This window comes from Carica papaya, chromosome 6 (assembly GCF_054855325.1).
Source record: "Carica papaya isolate Zhongbai chromosome 6, ASM5485532v1, whole genome shotgun sequence".
NCBI classification, from domain to species: Eukaryota; Viridiplantae; Streptophyta; class Magnoliopsida; order Brassicales; family Caricaceae; genus Carica; species Carica papaya.
Genome location: NC_142314.1, coordinates 9596814 through 9614127, shown reverse-complemented (window position 1 = coordinate 9614127; position 17314 = coordinate 9596814). Strand labels below are relative to the sequence as shown.

General features: G+C 34.3%; 2 protein-coding genes across 2 annotated transcripts; both read left to right on the top strand.

Annotated features, from left to right (window-relative positions):
- Nucleotides 1–256: 256 nt before the first annotated feature.
- On the top strand, nucleotides 257–1739 carry SDH2-3 (succinate dehydrogenase 2-3). Its single transcript, XM_022056669.2, has 4 exons — nucleotides 257–636; nucleotides 728–966; nucleotides 1048–1257; nucleotides 1342–1739. The coding sequence occupies exons 1-4, from the start codon at nucleotides 328–330 to the stop codon at nucleotides 1541–1543; spliced, it is 960 nt and encodes a 319-aa protein (XP_021912361.2). The 5' UTR covers nucleotides 257–327; the 3' UTR covers nucleotides 1544–1739.
- Nucleotides 1740–2503: 764 nt separating this feature from the next.
- HCC2 (Thioredoxin superfamily protein) lies at nucleotides 2504–10234 on the top strand. Its single transcript, XM_022056677.2, has 7 exons — nucleotides 2504–2749; nucleotides 3302–3431; nucleotides 3601–3676; nucleotides 8867–9067; nucleotides 9155–9244; nucleotides 9356–9488; nucleotides 9754–10234. The coding sequence occupies exons 1-7, from the start codon at nucleotides 2679–2681 to the stop codon at nucleotides 9860–9862; spliced, it is 810 nt and encodes a 269-aa protein (XP_021912369.1). The 5' UTR covers nucleotides 2504–2678; the 3' UTR covers nucleotides 9863–10234.
- Nucleotides 10235–17314: the final 7080 nt, after the last annotated feature.

Here is a 17314-nt window from a genome sequence, read left to right as displayed (position 1 = left end):
GGTTCTCATAATGTTAACAATATTGTTTTTAATATACATGAATTATTTAATTATTAAAATTTGATGATTTTTATTTAAACCACCCTAGTCTATACTTTCAACTAAACTTTTTTGATTAAGCTATACTTTATACTAATTAGTAATTGCAATTTGCAAGAATGATATAAATAATTAAAATTCAATTGAAAACATACTTGAATGGTTGACAAGTATTATATATTGTCCTTATTACACTACAATTGATGGTAAGAACACACGTTTCATGAGGGTAACCACGTGTCTCAACCCATGCAAAATCCCTGTTAGACATAAAGAAATCCTACATGCATGACGCCTTTCTCAAACGCATTGGCGAAAAGGAGAGAAAATATGTCAAGAACAAGGAACTGGGTAAAGCAAGTCTACGAGAAGGCGGCAAATTTGGTGAGCACAAAGAAGCAAGATTTCACTGTGATAGAAGGCCATCCCCCCGCACAAGAACACACAGAAGGAGCCGTTGACACAGTTCTCTCCGTCAAAAACAATCTCCAAAAGCTAAAAAAGGAGTTCAAGATCTACAGATGGAACCCGAATCAGCCCAACACCAAACCCTTTCTCCAGTCTTTCTTCGTCGACCTCTCTACTTGCGGTCCCATGGTATGATTTATATGGGATATTATTGTGATTTGATTTGAAATTTTTATATTATTTATCCTTGTAGGTTTTTTTTTTTTTTTTGATTTTGAAGGTTTTAGATGCATTACAAAAGATAAAAGCAGAGGATGACTCAAGCTTGAGTTACAGGAGATCTTGTAGGGAAGGGATATGCGGATCCTGCGCCATGAATATTGATGGGACTAACACCGTAGCCTGCTTAAAACCTATTGTTTCAGACACTAACAATCCCACTATCATAACTCCTCTCCCTCATATGTTTGTCATCAAGGACTTGGTGGTTGATATCACCAACTTTTACCAGCAGTACAAGTAAAAAACACTTGTTATATACTGATTAAACTACTACTTCTTCATGCATATATGTTTTCATGTTTGTTTTAATGGTGTTAGGTCGATTGAGCCGTGGCTTAAGACAAGAAAGTTGCCGGCGGATGGGAGAGAATACAGGCAATCGCCGGTTGACAGAAAGAAGCTAGATGGACTTTACGAGTGCATACTCTGTGCTTGTTGCAGCACTTCTTGTCCTTCCTACTGGTGGAACCCGGAGAAGTTTCTGGGTCCTGCAGCTTTGCTCCATGCTTATCGATGGATTTCTGATAGGTTATATATAACTCGATCTGACACATGCTCTGTAATTTTTGGTTTAATCTTCTGAAAAGTTAAATATATTTTATGGGCATGCAGCCGGGACGAGTTTACAGGGGGAAGGTTGCAGGCGCTGACGGAGGATGAAAGCAGATTGTATAAATGCAGGACGATAAGGAATTGTACGGTGACGTGTCCCAAGAGTCTGGATCCTTCTGCTGCGATTCAGAGGATGAAGTCTAATCATCTGATTTCTCAGCCGGTGGAGAAGCTCGAAAAGCCTTCTAGACTTTCATTTTAAGCCTTTTCTTTCTTTTTTTTTTTTTAGTAATTATCAAGTATTCTTCAGCAAGAATGAGGGAAGACTCATAGCAGCTTTTCCAGTCTGGTCATTAGTCGAGATTCTGCTGTATATTTCTCGTAAGATAATTATAAAAAAATTGAGGTATATTAACATTTCAGTTTGACCTAATATATGTATATTTTCAAATAAATGTATTTTTTATTTTAATATATATATATTTTATAATAAAGGGCGCAAAGAAGAAATGAAGGTTGAGTTGTGATTAATAAAATAATAAGGGACCAAATCCACATATAATTATAGTAAGTCCAAATTATGAGTTGGTTAATCTATTTATTTATTTCCAGAGGCTAGTAGCCCAGAGTCTATATTTTTATAGATAAATTAATAAATTTTATACCATATTATTATCTTTTGAATTTTTATTTTATAAAAATAATTGTTTTTATTCGTTTTATTCTCTAATATCAGATTTGATTATTCCTAAATTGGGTCTAAATGAAATGATTTTAATGTAAAAAATCATTAATTTTATAAATATGAGAAAAATTAGATAGAGTTAAAAACTGTAGTTTGCATTAAAACACAAGCCTTTAATTGAATAATCATAATTAATATTTAAAACACTAGTTTTTAGTTTTTTTTTTTTAAAATTTTTCTTTAAAGAGAATAACCATATATAATTGTTTTCCAGCCTTTTTATTTATGTTTCTATACTATTTTAATTAAAACTTTTATTATATACTTTAAAATTAATTTTATTTAATATTTATCATAAACTAAATTAATTAGACATTTTTTTATAAAATATTACATTATTTTTTTTTTAAGGAAAATTCAATTACCACTTCAAAAATATAATAAACGTCAAACTTTCCGAAAATTTAATGAACAAATCTACTGGGAATTGTTTTCTTTATTTACCATGTAATTTCGTAGAGCGGGATTTTTTATTTCTTATTTTTGGTCTTAACTTGGCATCAATAAAAATTTTGGCAGGAGCTACGCGGAGTCATGGTTGGCCTCCCTCGTATTCGTTGAAAAGAACGCGAAATGGGTCTTCGCTCTCAGGAGAATCTGGAGGAGGAGAAATCTGTTAGAAAATTTTATTAGCTTTAGATTACTAAAAGAAATGCCCGTTTCTCGGTTTCTTTTCTTTTCCTCCAAACACTGCACAAGAGAATCTGTCAGTCTTCTTCAGAGGTTACTCTTATAACTTCTCCCAACTCTGCTTCTATTTTCAACTTTTGCTCTGTATGTTCTCATCCAATATTTGTTAAGATGACAGCAATTCTCTGATTTGTCTTTCCCATTGTTTTGTTATATTTGGGGGGTTTGAAATAATTTACCTCCATATTCTTATTTTTCGTAATTTTTGTCGGAAAATGAATGATGATATGTAGAAATGTAAGTTGTGATGGATTGTTTCTCGGTGAGCAATTGCTTTCTTTTTTTTATGTGGTGTGAAATTAGAAATCAGTTTGTTCCATTTCAGTGATGTGTAATGATGGAATATAATTGGTTGTTTGAGGAATTTTACTCAAGTTCAGTGTATTTATATTTTGTCCATTAAGAGGCTAGCAGTAGGGAACTTGCTTGTTGATCTTAGATTTGAATGTCTCTCCATGGATTACTAACCCTGGCACCCGAGCAATTAGTGGAGAGACTATTACTTTTCACACGTTATTCAAGCATGGATATAATCAGTCTCTTTATCAACTTGAGATGTCTTGACCTGATGCTTATTTGGTTTAGGTTTGGACCATCTAAGGGAATACAGTCACGTGGCTATGTGAAATCTTCAAAGCCGGGTTATGGAAAGCTGGGTGGTGATCCTGTAATGCCTATAGAATCCCAGACACGTTCGTGGGGTATTTATGCCATTGTATGAGTTTTTTTCTTCACAATCCTATATTGATAAGCACACATCTTCATTTTAGGTATCCTTGTTCAACTGCCAATATCTTGTTGGAAACAGGATCTTACCAGAAATTGGAAATGCTAGCGAGATTTTGTTCTTGTTTTACTTCTCACCTTCTGTTTTTCTTGTGCAGCCAGCTGCTGTCCTAGGTTTTGTTGGAGTTGCAACGCTTGTTCATTATAATGATGAGAGGAGAGCGGTTTTGAAAGGTAACTTTATTCTTTAGGCTTGTCATGGGCTGATTTTTGAGGATCGGCAGCTGGAATCCTCTCCTTCTCATTTTCTTCCAGCACGATATTGTTCCCATTATTCTGTTGCTTCGTGGTTTGAAATGTGTGCATGTTTCATGAAAATCATTCACTGCAGTTCTAGTTGTGTATTTCAAATAATTTTGTTGCATTATTCACCTTCATGATAACAAATGTTTGCTTGTGCTAGAAATTATAGACTAGGTGGACTGGGTAGACTGGTAAGCTAACTCAGGATGACGAGTAATGTTTTGCGTTAGGTTCTTCTTTTGTTGTTAGGTAGCTCTGACAGTCGAACTTGATCATTTTCTTTTTGATCTAATTTGGTAAAAGTGTGAAACAGAGGAATCTTCTGAAGGGTATTGCTCTTTCATGATGGCTAGGATAAATCAGATGTGCCTCCTGGAAAGCCAGACCATATAGGTTGTTTTCTATTGTACTTAACATCTCTATCATGGTACTGTTTTCTCCCTCTCCCAACTGTAGCTCTCTTCTTTGACAGGATGACAGTAGTGGTTGCTCTTTGGGAGATCCAGAGGATTGTGGGTGATATTATTTGATAAAAAAACTTCTTCTGATGATCATAGATTCCATGTTATGCAGGAAGAATTACCTTGTATATAGTGTAGCTGTAAATAGAGCTGATTGAATACATCATACTCTATTAGGTTGCAACCATGATTTTCTCCAATTACTAGGAGGATCTCTAGGTGTTTCTTTTACTAATTAGATTTGTCACGTTAACTATCATGGCTAGTGTTTAGTTGTAGGAATTCTGTTGAGATTTGAGAAGTTCACATTCTAAATCAATTTTGATTATTTAAGTTTTTTTTTTCAAATAAACTTGTGATTATTTTAGTTCTTCAGCTCTATAAACCATTCATCTTGAAATTGGTAAATGCTAGCAGTTTCGGTAGTAATCGTGTCACAAATGGAATATTGAGGTATTAAAAACTTTGAAAGCAATATTGCAGTATTGCAGAATCCTGCAGGAATGGATTATTTGAAACATCACCTTTTGGAGCATCTGGGGAATGTACTTGGCTATATGATTATTTATATCTTAGCATGTTTATCATCTATTGGGGTTTTTAGGTGGCTGTTCTTGCCATTTGACACCTTCCAAATAGTTCTTATTCAGGAAAACGATATGAGAAGGCATCCAAGGATCTGTTGATAAAAACAATACTTAGTTTTTTCAGATGGAAAACTCTTTTACAGTTTTGCTATAATACTTACTAATAATATTGATAGAACTTATGTCTAAAATTTTGTACTAATATTCTAATCATGGATGATATATCAACTGGATTCTTCTTTCTTGGTGGTAAATTAAAATAATCAAACTTTCGGCTTCTTTTTCTTAAGTAAATTTTAATTTTCTCCTCTCAGTTTGTTGTGTTATATGCAGAAAACCCATAGTTTTTTTTTTCTCTTTTTTTTGCAGTTCAGCAAAAGACATTATTTTTCATAAATTATTATATGGTTTGTCCCTGTCACTTATTTTATTAAAAGAAACTTGTGGAAAAATGTAAATTAAGATGTGAGAATCACATAATTGCTAACTCAGAAGATAGTGGGAAACACATGCCGCCTGGGGAAAGTAGATGTGAAAATTGTTTTTTCGTTTTCCTCTTTTGAGAAGAATCGTTAAGTCTTTTAAGGAGTTGATGGAGTATTTGAATATTAATAATGTCTATTGTAAATTTTCACAAAAGTTAACTGTTTTTAACACAGTGAATAGCAAGGAGGTGATTGCATAATAATCTGTAAAATGGAGAACTTTTTGTTCATTTTTAAAAATAAGTGAGGTTCTGCATAGAGAAAACATTAAGGGAAAATGCAATTTATCTTTTTTTCTTTTGGTTTTAGGTGTAGGACAAAGAATGTGAAGAATTAGTTGCATTGTAAATCTAAGCAACTTAGTTTTAAAATTACTTAAACATCAAATTTTTATAATTCGAGTTGTATAATAATTGTTTGTGGAAGTATGTTTTATCATATTATTATTTTCTGTAAGTTTGGGATTCAGAAGATATTGAAATGGGAAAATTTGCCGTTGCATTGGAGGCATGGTGTCTCCAAGGCATCTGTGTAGTGATCTATTAACATTTTATGGTACTTCAATGTCAATATATAATTAATATTTTGTAGTAATTACTGGTTACTTTGCAATTTTACTAAATTACTTAAATGTCTTTAGAGGAAAGAGGAAATTCACTAAAATAAAGGCACCTGGGGGCTATTATTTCTGTATGTTGATTTAGAAAATATAGCCAGCAAACAAAAGGTCTACTTTTTTTTTAAAGAAAAAAAGCAGAAGGCAAAAGGTCTATTACATCACGTAAATCTGCCTTGTTTCAAACCGAGCGACAGTCCTAAGTTGATGATATACACCTGTGAGAGGAGGAATTCCCAGAAACTCTTATGTTCTTCTCTTACCAAATGTTCCAAAGATAGCTAAAGAGAGGAGAGCAAAAAATTTTTTTCAGGACTTGGCTGCAGGCAAGATCACAGCTCATTCTTCATCAAACTAAGATTAATCAAACTGATAACAGAATCCCAAACTCTTCTAGATTCACTGCACAGAAGTAGATGATCCAGGGATTACACACATTCTCGCAGAATGTTATTTGATTGCTAGATTATGTTTTTAGATTACTCCAAAATGTTAAAAAAAAAATTAGATGCATGGTGCTTGGAGGCACCACTGTAGCACCTGTTGTAACGGCCCCGGAAAATATTAAAATGAAATGAGTATTTAAATATATCGACTGCGGAAGCGAGATCAAAATTTAAAGTTAACATCCCTTACATGAAAAACCAAACAAACGTACTTAAAATATAAAAGGTTAAACTAACTAAGAAAGAAAACTCGAAAATAAACTATGCGTATGACTACAGAGTCTCTAGGCATCCCCTTCGTCGTCCTCCTGCGGAACGGGCTCGGGAACCATGTCTTCCTGATCTGAAATGGTTAATTAAGGAGTGAGCTACACTAGCCCAGTAAGAACATCACGATATCTCACCGTCACGGAGATAAAGGTGGGTAGAAAACCACAAAAAGACCAATGGAGCATAATTTACAATAAACTCGTTTATTAACAACAAAACCTTTTATCAATAATAAATCTTTTACCATCCACTTACCTTGGTGGAATTTATGAAAACAATATGAGAAAAACAATAACATTATCATAATCATTGAATAATCTAAGCTGTAAAACATAACACTTATCACGCCTCTTGTAATTCAATCATTGTACAACATATCTTTTTTTCTCATTTACCAGCCTACTAGTATCCGTGGGGGTCCATAGGGGTTCCGCTACCCGTTAACCTTTAACATTCATAATCAGTTTCCAGGGCCGTCCCCATACCCCGTCCGGTATGGGCGCCAAAACCATGAACCTCAATACCCCGTCCGGTATGAGGGTGAAACGGGCCGTCCCCATACCCCGTCCGGTATGGGCGCCAAAACCATAAACCTCAATACCCCGTCCGGTATGAGGGTGAAACGGGCCGTCCCCATACCCCGTCCGGTATGGGCGCCAAAACCATAAGATCTCCATACCCCGTCCGGCATGTGAGACCACAATCCCGGTAGGGTTCCCTACGGACCCGGTCCGTCCACCATCTCCCAGGATATCTAGTCAGGCTGACCCCCATAATACAATTATCAGTTTACACAATCTTTCATTTTTCCTTTTCCTCAATCAGCATCATCAATTCACATTTAAACAAGCAAATCGTAATTCATACCAAACAGACAACATACAGTATCAGTTTTTCAGTCATTCAACCCATAATTAATAAAAACGTAGTGCATGCACACAAATCTGTAAAATGAACACATCAAACCTCATTTTGCATTTAAAGCTGTAAACAGGCCAAATAACAGTAAATCATCAATCACACTAGACTCGGGCTCCATTAGCAACCTTAAGCAATTTCACACATGCGTTAATTCAAGAAATACTGTTTTATCATTTTGAACTTTAATACCGTGATAGGAAATAGGGTGAGGGGTCCTTACTTGTTTTCGGGATCCGAATACGATTCACAGTGCGCCTGCAGGCTGTCCCTAATTTTCCCCTGAATTTTTCCCGGGGAACTGAAACACGCTAACAGTACCTGCACGGGTTCCAAAAAAAATCCAAATTAGGCCCAGGGCCTCTTTCGGCCCAAATCGCAACTCCGGCACGGCGGCTCCGCCGTGCTCCGGCGACGGCGCCGCTGCTGGCGGCGGCGAGTCGCCTCGGGTTGACTGTTTTCGGCCGTTTTTGGCCGAATTCGGCCACACTCGCATTGGTCCTTGTCAGAAAACAACCCTAGGGCCCTCGGGGGGCCAAAAAATCACGGAAAAACGGAGCTTACCGGCGGCGGCGCTCTCGGGTACGGCGACTCTCCGGCGAAGTTCGTGTTTTGGTGATTTGGCTTCGGTCAACCTGTAGAGAAAAGAATGGTGATCACGGTGATATAAAAATTGCATCGAACGGAGGCCGGGAAGGGCCTCGTCGGAGGCAAAAACCGAGAGGGGGCGCGGCGGTGCCGCTGGGCTTCGGCCGCGTATTCCGGCCGTTTGGCCGGGATTTCGGCTTCGATTTGGCCATAGGAGGAATCAGTGGGGAAAAACGAGTCGGGGGTATGAAATTTACCTCGATCGGCGGTCGGAAATTTCCCCGGTGCGGCGGCGAGTGGCGGCGGGTGGCGGCGGTCGGCCTCTGGTTCGTCTTCTCCGGCGAGCGGCTGGCGGCTAGGGTTTGGGGTCTGGTGTGGAGGTTCTATTTATAACCCCTTGCCTTTTGATCACAGCCGTTCATTTTGTTTTAATCTGGGCCGTTCGTTTTTGATTGAATCTGGGCCGTCCGTGCGATTGAATCTGGGCCGTCCGATCGCGTGATTGATCTGGGCCGTCGGATCGCACCCACGCGGATCGCCAACGTGGCTCCTTTTGGAGTGACGCGGTCTTGCCACGTGGCAGGCCCTGGTTGGCCGGGACTGCTGACCGGGCCTGCTGGCGTGGCTGCTGACGTGGCCGCCCTTTTTTTTTTTTTTTTTTTTTTTTTTTCTCCTCCTTTCCGGGTGCTACACCTGTTGAACATGAGTATGTACCTTTTCTCATAATTTTCTCCTTGTACAACGAATCAGGTCAGGGAGATCGTTCTGGTATCAATGCTGTCAAGGGGCCAATTATTGGTGGGTCATTCACTCTGGTTGATATGGATAATAGGGTAGTGACTGAAAAGAACTTCCTAGGGAAGTGGGTCCTACTATACTTCGGCTATACATCATCTCCTGATGATGGACCAGAGCAACTCCAGATAATGGCCAAGGCAATAGACAAATTAGGTTTGGCACTTTACCTCGCAATATGTATTGTATTTTAATGACTGGATGATAATCTCACTGAGAATGAGTCTTTTACTTGGGAGCAAGAATCAAAACAGGGTATCAAGGTTTTACCAGTGTTTGTGACAATAGATCCTCAGCGTGATACACCTGCCCAACTTTTTGCTTACCTTAAAGGTAAATGTCCCGTATAACCAAGTTTCTATACCTTATGATGGCTGTTCATTTTAAATAAAAGCTGTTAAGCTAATTATTGGTCTTTCTTTGGTTCCCCATGAATGTTTGCAGAGTTTGACTCAAGAATAGTGGGATTGACAGGACCTGTTGGTGCTATAAGGCAGATGGCACAGGAATATCGTGTTTATTTTAAAAAGGTCGAAGAGGAGGGAGATGATTATCTTGTTGAGTCTTCTCACAACATGTAAGTGGAAAAGCTCTATGGTTCTTCCTCGATTTCTCACCGTCCCTTTGTTTCTTTCCTGAGCTATCTTTTCTAATCTATTTCTCATTTAAGCTATATTTGGAACAATAAATTCCATAAAAGAATGTGGAATTCTTTGCAAATCAGCACTTATATATGTATTCTACACAGTTATAAATGAGTTCCACGCCTTCTTTTATTCAATTCACTTGTTTCAAACGCAAATTTAGTTAAAAGTGAATGTTGTTTGCATTAAACTGAGCAGGTACTTGTTGAACCCAAGGGGGGAGGTCCTTAGATGCTTTGGGATTGAGTACACCGCAGAAGAACTATCAGAAGCAATCTTTAAAGAAGTGAATGGATATCCAACATAATGGCTGTGAAGTTTTCTTTTGCTGCTAATCTTTTTCTCTTTCTTGCAAGGGAGGGATTAAAGCTATCCCACTAATGGAAGGGAGGGATTAAGGATATCCTGGTAATCTTTTTCTCTTTCTTGCAAGGGAGGGTTGGAAGGAAGGGAGTAAGGATATCACAAAACTCAATTTTTAGCGTTTCTAGTTTTTACATATGAAAAACTTCCAACAGGGCTAAGGATGCAATAGCGTAATTCAATAGGATGCAGTGAGTTCAAGGATTCTGAGGTTCAGTTAAACAAAATATGATTGAATTGCAATCTTGTGTTTGATAGCAGTTGTCGTTTCGCCTTTGTTGTCTTCTATAAAGTGATTGATGGATCTTTTCCGTTCCCCAGTGTTTAATTTTGTGGGTTTCGATGGCATGTCTTAGTATCAACTTGTGAGCTTGTTTTTGGTCAGCCACTTGCTAACAAGAATGAGCTTTCAGCCTTTGCAATTCAAATGAGCTGTTTATATATATATTCTTTGTAATGTTAAAACAGTGTTTTTTTTTGCAAATTAATTATCAATTTTTTTTTTAATAAAAAAGTTAATGAAAATAATAGAACAGTATAGTCAATAATAATTTATTATCCCTCAAAAAATAAAAATAAATATTTGATTTATCAAGGGCTTACAGTTTTGAGTTGGAACCTTGTCATACAACATAAAAAACAAAAGAGAGAGACATATATGATTAATTTTTTCTTTACATGTTTATTGCATTATTAGCGGGATCAAAGTTGATTAACACCACTAAGAATTAGTCCAAAAAAGAAGAATCACATTGTAAAACAAACTATGAAAAATTATCAAGTTCACTGGCTTGTTGTCATCGCCAATTGCAATCACGCCAAAGCTTTGTTATCATCACCAATTATATACATTTTTTCGGAAGACCCTTTTACGGTGAGAGATCAAACTTAACATGTTGAATATTTGTAGGAGTAGAAAGGGTGAGGGTTTAACCTTGCAATGATATCGTACCCAGTAGAAGAACAACTTTGATAAGGTTCCTGAAGAGCATGCAGAAAATGAAGAATAACCTGAATGCAAATGAGAAAATTTGACAAACAATGAGTTTTAAAATTAGTTTTCGCATATTGATATGCTTAAATTTTGTTATTTAATATATAATATAATTATACACTATAAATAGCAGAAACATAAAACCAATATCCAGACCAAGCAGCCCAAAATTGGTGCATATTCAACCACACCATGCCTCTTCTCACCTTATGAAATTAGTAGGGTCAATGCATACAGATCATAATCATAATTAATATCCATATTGTTAAAACGATTTTTTCTTTTTTCAAAGTTAATACCAAATTCCTCCAACTAAAAAAACCAAAATACAGATTCGTTTGGTTTAGTCAATAATTGCTTTATCATCCTTTAAAAAATAAAAATAAACAATCTTCTTATTAACTGTTTATAGTTTTAGTTGGAACCTCCCTTGCAACATCGAAAAACAAATGAGTTTTTTTTTTTTTTTTTTTTTTTGAAAATAATCCCTTGTTACATTATTGTTGGCATAGAATTTGATGGATACCGTTGAGAATTAACACACAAAAAATCACATCGTATAACAAATTATGCAGAATTAACGAATTCACTTTCTTGTTTCAGTTTCTCTCCTCTTAAACAAAGATCCAATCCCAAACAGTAGCTTAATTTTTTTTCTGCAACAGAGACTCAGCTGCGGCTAAAAACACAATGGTTCGCATTCACAATTTAATTTTTGCAGGCAGCAATTGCTTGCGTCTTGCGGTTGGGCTTGCCATGGTCACCTTTTCAATCTGTCTTACCGACCCTGCCAGCACTGAATGCCAGAAAGCTTTAAAGATTCCAATTTTTCTGACGGGTCTTGTTCTCTCGGTTTTGGCTGTGATGGGTTTGATATGTTCTTGTTGTGAGGTGGACAAACTCATTGTCGTCTTTGCTGTTTTCGTCTTCTTGTGGACTATAAGCGTCGTTTTTTTTGCCTTCATGTTCACAATGCTTACTGATGTAAAACACGATGGCCAACAATTTCATCTTGACAGAGCAAATTTGTTTCAGAAGAAATTTTTTAGGGAGAAAAACTGGAGAATGTTCAAAAAATGTTTCATCCAACAGAACATTTGCAGTACAACAAGAGATCCTGATGTAGATTTCGATGAAGACTATGTGCAGGTATTTATATATACACCAATCCTGAAGCAAGAAAATTGTTTTACTCTTTTAAAAGGAAACAAAAATATGCATTAATTCATTATTAAAAATAAAATATGTTTTTTTTTTTGTTGGAAACAGTTCTGTGACCAAAATAAAACTTTAAGAACAAAAATCTTGTTTTCATATTCACTTTTACCCCCACACCAAAAAATAAAATAAAATTATATTACATTAATTAAGATGATACTCCAAACTTAACGGAAAAATTAAGTGACTTTAATATAATTATTCAAGTAGTTCACTATCAACAATTTAAATATAAAATTTTTCATGTCAAGTGATTTGAATTTAAAAATTATTAGATCAGTACAATAGATTATAAACAATGTTAGAATAATTTTTAATCTGGTTAATTTAAACATGCGCAATCTTAAAATGCATTATTTTTTAATTATAATGTATCTGATTTATTAAAGAAGGTCGATGACTTAAACTTTCAAAAATTAATTAAAATTTATTAAACATGTTAGAGTTCAAAACTTTACTCTAATTATATTTAGCTCTGCATAATAATAAAAAAAAAATAAAATTCAAAAGCTAAAGAAGTGTTTTCAATTTTTTTTTTTTTTTTTTTTGGTTAGTGGAGATGTTGTCGACCTCCATCACACTGTGGATACCAACGAAGAAGCAAGACAACGTGGGAAGTACCGAAAAATAAAACAATGACGGGTGAATGTTCGTTATGGAAAAATCAAAAGAACATAATGTGCTTCAATTGCGGACACATGCAAAGCCGGAGTTCTGGAAGTCCTTCATAAGCATCGCAAACTCCTTGTCATCTTAGCCTTCATTGAAGTTAGCCTCACCGCCTTTATTCTTATCTTCGGCTTCTTTTGCACTAAAAAGAATCAATACCGCATGTGTTGCCAAAAGAATTTTAATTATTTATGACACATTGGAAATGTTCATCATTCTATTTCAATGATGAAGTCAGAAATGAAACGAATTGGAGAAAGACAAAACTTAGGGTAAAATTTTGTTTGTACAATTTTTATTTACTATAGGAACTTTTGTGTTCCCTTTCCTATATATATTTTATTTTTCTTTCTAATTAGATAGAAAATAGAAAAGAAAAAGGAGGGTTTCCTTGGTGTATTTGGATTTGGGTTTAGTGGAAGGTAGAAATTCTTTAATTCTTTGGTGATGGATGTTGGTCCCATCCTAATTTCGTTAATTGTTTCACTAATTAACATCAATCTTAGAGTGCTGTATATATATATATACATTATTTTTCAATTACATACATATTTTTTAAATTTGTTTATTATTGAATGTGATCTACATCAATATCTAATTAACAAAAAACAAAGTTTCGTATATGATATTACAATAAGAACTCGATATATTAAAAAAATTAATAAGAACATGTGTTGTCATTTGGTACCCACATGAGGCATGTAACAAATTGTGTATTAGTGACAACCAAAGGTCTTGATAATTTTATTAGATCTTAAGAAGATTAAATCTTCCATCAACTATTGATTACATAAATCTACTTCTTAGTTTATTTAAAAAGTATCATAGTATTTACTAAAAAAGACAAAATATATAAAATTACTACAAATGAATGATTAACTAAGAGTCAATCATTGGAACTAAGCCATAAAAAAAACATAGAGCTAAATAGGCACATAAAAAGCTCATAAACCTATCATACACAAAACAAAGCCTAATATATATATAAAAGTGTCTTCTAACATTTAAAATGTAGAAACCTATTCACATTTAGCCTCCAATAAATTGAAATTGGTACCTAGACCAACGTCACCAATAAACATATAAATAAAGTTTAAAAGGGACATTGTATGTATTAAGCAGCTCCTTAGTGGCAGAATCACAATCTTATCCTCATAAAAAAGGTCACTCAATAGAGGACTAATGTGCAAGATCATTTACCTCTTAATAGTTATAAAGGAAATCATTTTTTCTAGTGGTACAGGGCAAGAACGTTTTTCTCTCCATGGTTATGAGGTTAGATAGAGTAATTATTATAAAGTAATTATTATGTATGTTACGTAAAGCTTACATAAAATAAATTTTAGAAAAATAGTTAAGAAAGTAGAGAAAAATATCTCAAAATTGCTTTTATAATTTTTCACTTTTGCAATCTTTTCTTTTTTCTCATTAAACATGAATAGATTTCAGCATCAAAGTAACCTGGTAAGATGGAATTCAAGATTGTTGTTCATTTTTTCTCACTATTTATCAATTACAATCACGTCAAAGCATTGTTATCATCTAATCAAAGTTCAACGAAAGTTAATATCATTAAATAGCCATGTTTAGGAGAACAATAGAGCAATTACCGTGATTAAAAAATATGCCTTCCTTTAGGAGAGAACTTTTTAGGGTAAGAGATCAAACTTAACATAGTGAATATTGATAAAATATATGGGTGACAATGATAGTATACTCAATAAGAAAACAACAATTTTAAAGGTCCTTAAACAATTTTAAGCGTTCTTAAAGAATAAGACTTGATTTTTAAAATTCATATACATGAGCAGTGTGATATAAAAAAGATAATAAAGTCTATCGTGAAGCTGTATGGATGTAGACATTGAGAAAATTATGAAACACTATCATGACCAGGGCACATGGTAAGAAAAATGGGCTTGGGGGTAAAGTAGACAAACTACTATTAAGATAAAATTGGTGTACAAGTACAAGAGGACGTGGCAGTGATATAAGGTTGAGTAAGGAATAAAAAAGTGGTTGATGTATTACATTTGGTTAGGTTTTGTTTTCTTTTTCTTATTGTAACCATTTTTATTCTGTTTAGATTGCTTACCTGATTTTGATAGAGCATATAAGCTTGTAGTCTGATTTATCAAGTACGACAATTAATATCCAAAATCTATCTAATCTGATATCTTTTTTTTCTCTTATAAATTCTCTAATCCTTTCTTATCTCTTATAAATTCTCTAATCCTTATCTCTTTTCTCCTTCTTGTTTCTCTTGTTTGTTCTCTTTCATTCTCATAACCTAAACTGCCATTAACGTACATGACAAAGATTCTTAACAACTTGGTGTCAGAGCCCAATGATTCAATCGAGCCCTTCACGAATATTGTGGCAATGACCAAAGATAAAGGGAATTTTATAGTAAATGAACAACAAAATGCAACAACTGGACGACGACAAATGAGAAATGGATCAAAATTTGTTGGACTTTATGGTGAAGATGTATGAAACATAGTGCCATACTAAAGCACATATTGACCAATGTTGCGAATAACTCATAGAGATGCTATGGGAGAGAGCATAGCCTGCAGAATCAACTATATTGATAAGTCATTATCCTCTCTATCAAACCCATGAATGAGGTATTCTTCATACTATAAAAAGTTGTAAAGTTGAGGGAAGCAACTTAGGAAACCTACGAAATAACCCACCAGGGACCTCTATGCCAAAGATGGAGACTCCTATCCTCCAAGGTCAAAATCCATGAACCTACATCAAATGATGTTTGAAATATTTTTAGGTGTTTGATATAGATGACGAGAACAAAGTAGAAACAACAACCTTGTATTATAGGAAACTGAAGGTGAGTTTGGTGGCTTATCAACTTAAGTTGTAAAAATAGGTGAGGACTCACATTATTTTCCATGTATCCTTACAAGAGATAAACTGAGATGCCTAACACTAAGGATAATGGAAATTTAGTGATTGGACCAGAGTCCTTTTATAGAAGAGAACAGTCAACAAGAAGGGAAAACAAATTAAATAAATTTTGGTAAGGTGGAAAGGACTGAAAAATAATGAGAACACTTGGAAAATACTCATTACAAAAAAAATAATAATTTATGCCTATAAAACTTGAGGATAAGATTTTTTTCTCTATAGGAGGAAATTGTCATGTCTAGGTTTCATGGTAAGAAAAATGGGGTTGAGGCCAATATAGACAAACCTTTATTAATATATAAAACTTGTACAGGTACAAGTGGGCATTATAATGGTCTGGGGTTTGAGTATGGAATAAAAATATGGCCGACATATTGCATTTGGTTAGCATTTCTTTTTATTGTAACTATTTTCATTTTGTTTAAATCTCTTGCCTGATTTTGGTAAAGTATATAAGTTTTGTAGCCTGATTGTTTAAGTATGAAGATTAATCTCCAAAATCCATCTAATTTAACATCTTTGTCAAGTTTTCTCTTTTCTCTTCTTGTTCCTATTTTTCTCCTATGTTCTCTTCCATTCTCATAACCTAAACTGCCATTAGTGTACGTATTAAAGATTCCTGACAAGAATCTCAATGCACATAAAGGAAACTTGGAAAGAGCATGTTAATAATGATAAGAACCTCAACATATATTAATCTTGAGAGCTAAGAAAGAAGTGAAGAGGTGAAAATTAAGCAGGATGATATCACCACATGAGATCTGAACTCTACAAAAACTTTTTCCCATGGTAAGGATAGAAATTTGTTTAAAGAAACTCAAGGATAAGCTCCTCAAGCGAAACTTACATGTGTTTGATTCAATCATAATATTATTTAATTAAAAAATACTCATAATTAATTAATAATAGTAGATATATTCTCATATAATAATCTAATTTTTAATTCGGCATAGGTGATTTTTTTCGGTATCAAATTAATATTCCACAATCAAGTTGGTTTCCTTAGTGATGGACTTGAGATCAAATATTAATCTCTCATAATTCGTATCAAATTTATGAAAACGAGCATAACTTCGATAACTCTTTCTTGGTTCATTGACATAAAAGACTTACTGCTTCTTTGGTTTATTGAGTAAAATAAAGCCATGATGAAGCAATTAGTCATTTGGGACAAAAATAAAATTGTAACGAAATTATAATTGAGTTTGCATCTAATAACAAGTAATTATAATGCTACTATGATCTAATTTCGTTTGTGAATATATGAGATTAAAATAATTACAACGGGCTAAAAACCTAACTTAATAATTTTATGTTAAAAAAACTATAAATAATTATAATATTATTCCTTATTATTATTGGTTGGAAGACTTTTACAGCTAAAATGTAATGATTTAATAATCAAATTAACTCTCCATTTATTAAGATTAATTAGAAGATTAATTAGTGATAAGATGAAATTAGTATGTTAATTGTAACTGTTTTTGTCTTTTCTCTCTGCCATTGTACAACAAAAACTGCATATATTTTCTTTGGCTGTCAATGAATACGATCATAAAATCAGAGTAATTTTCTTCTTCATTATGC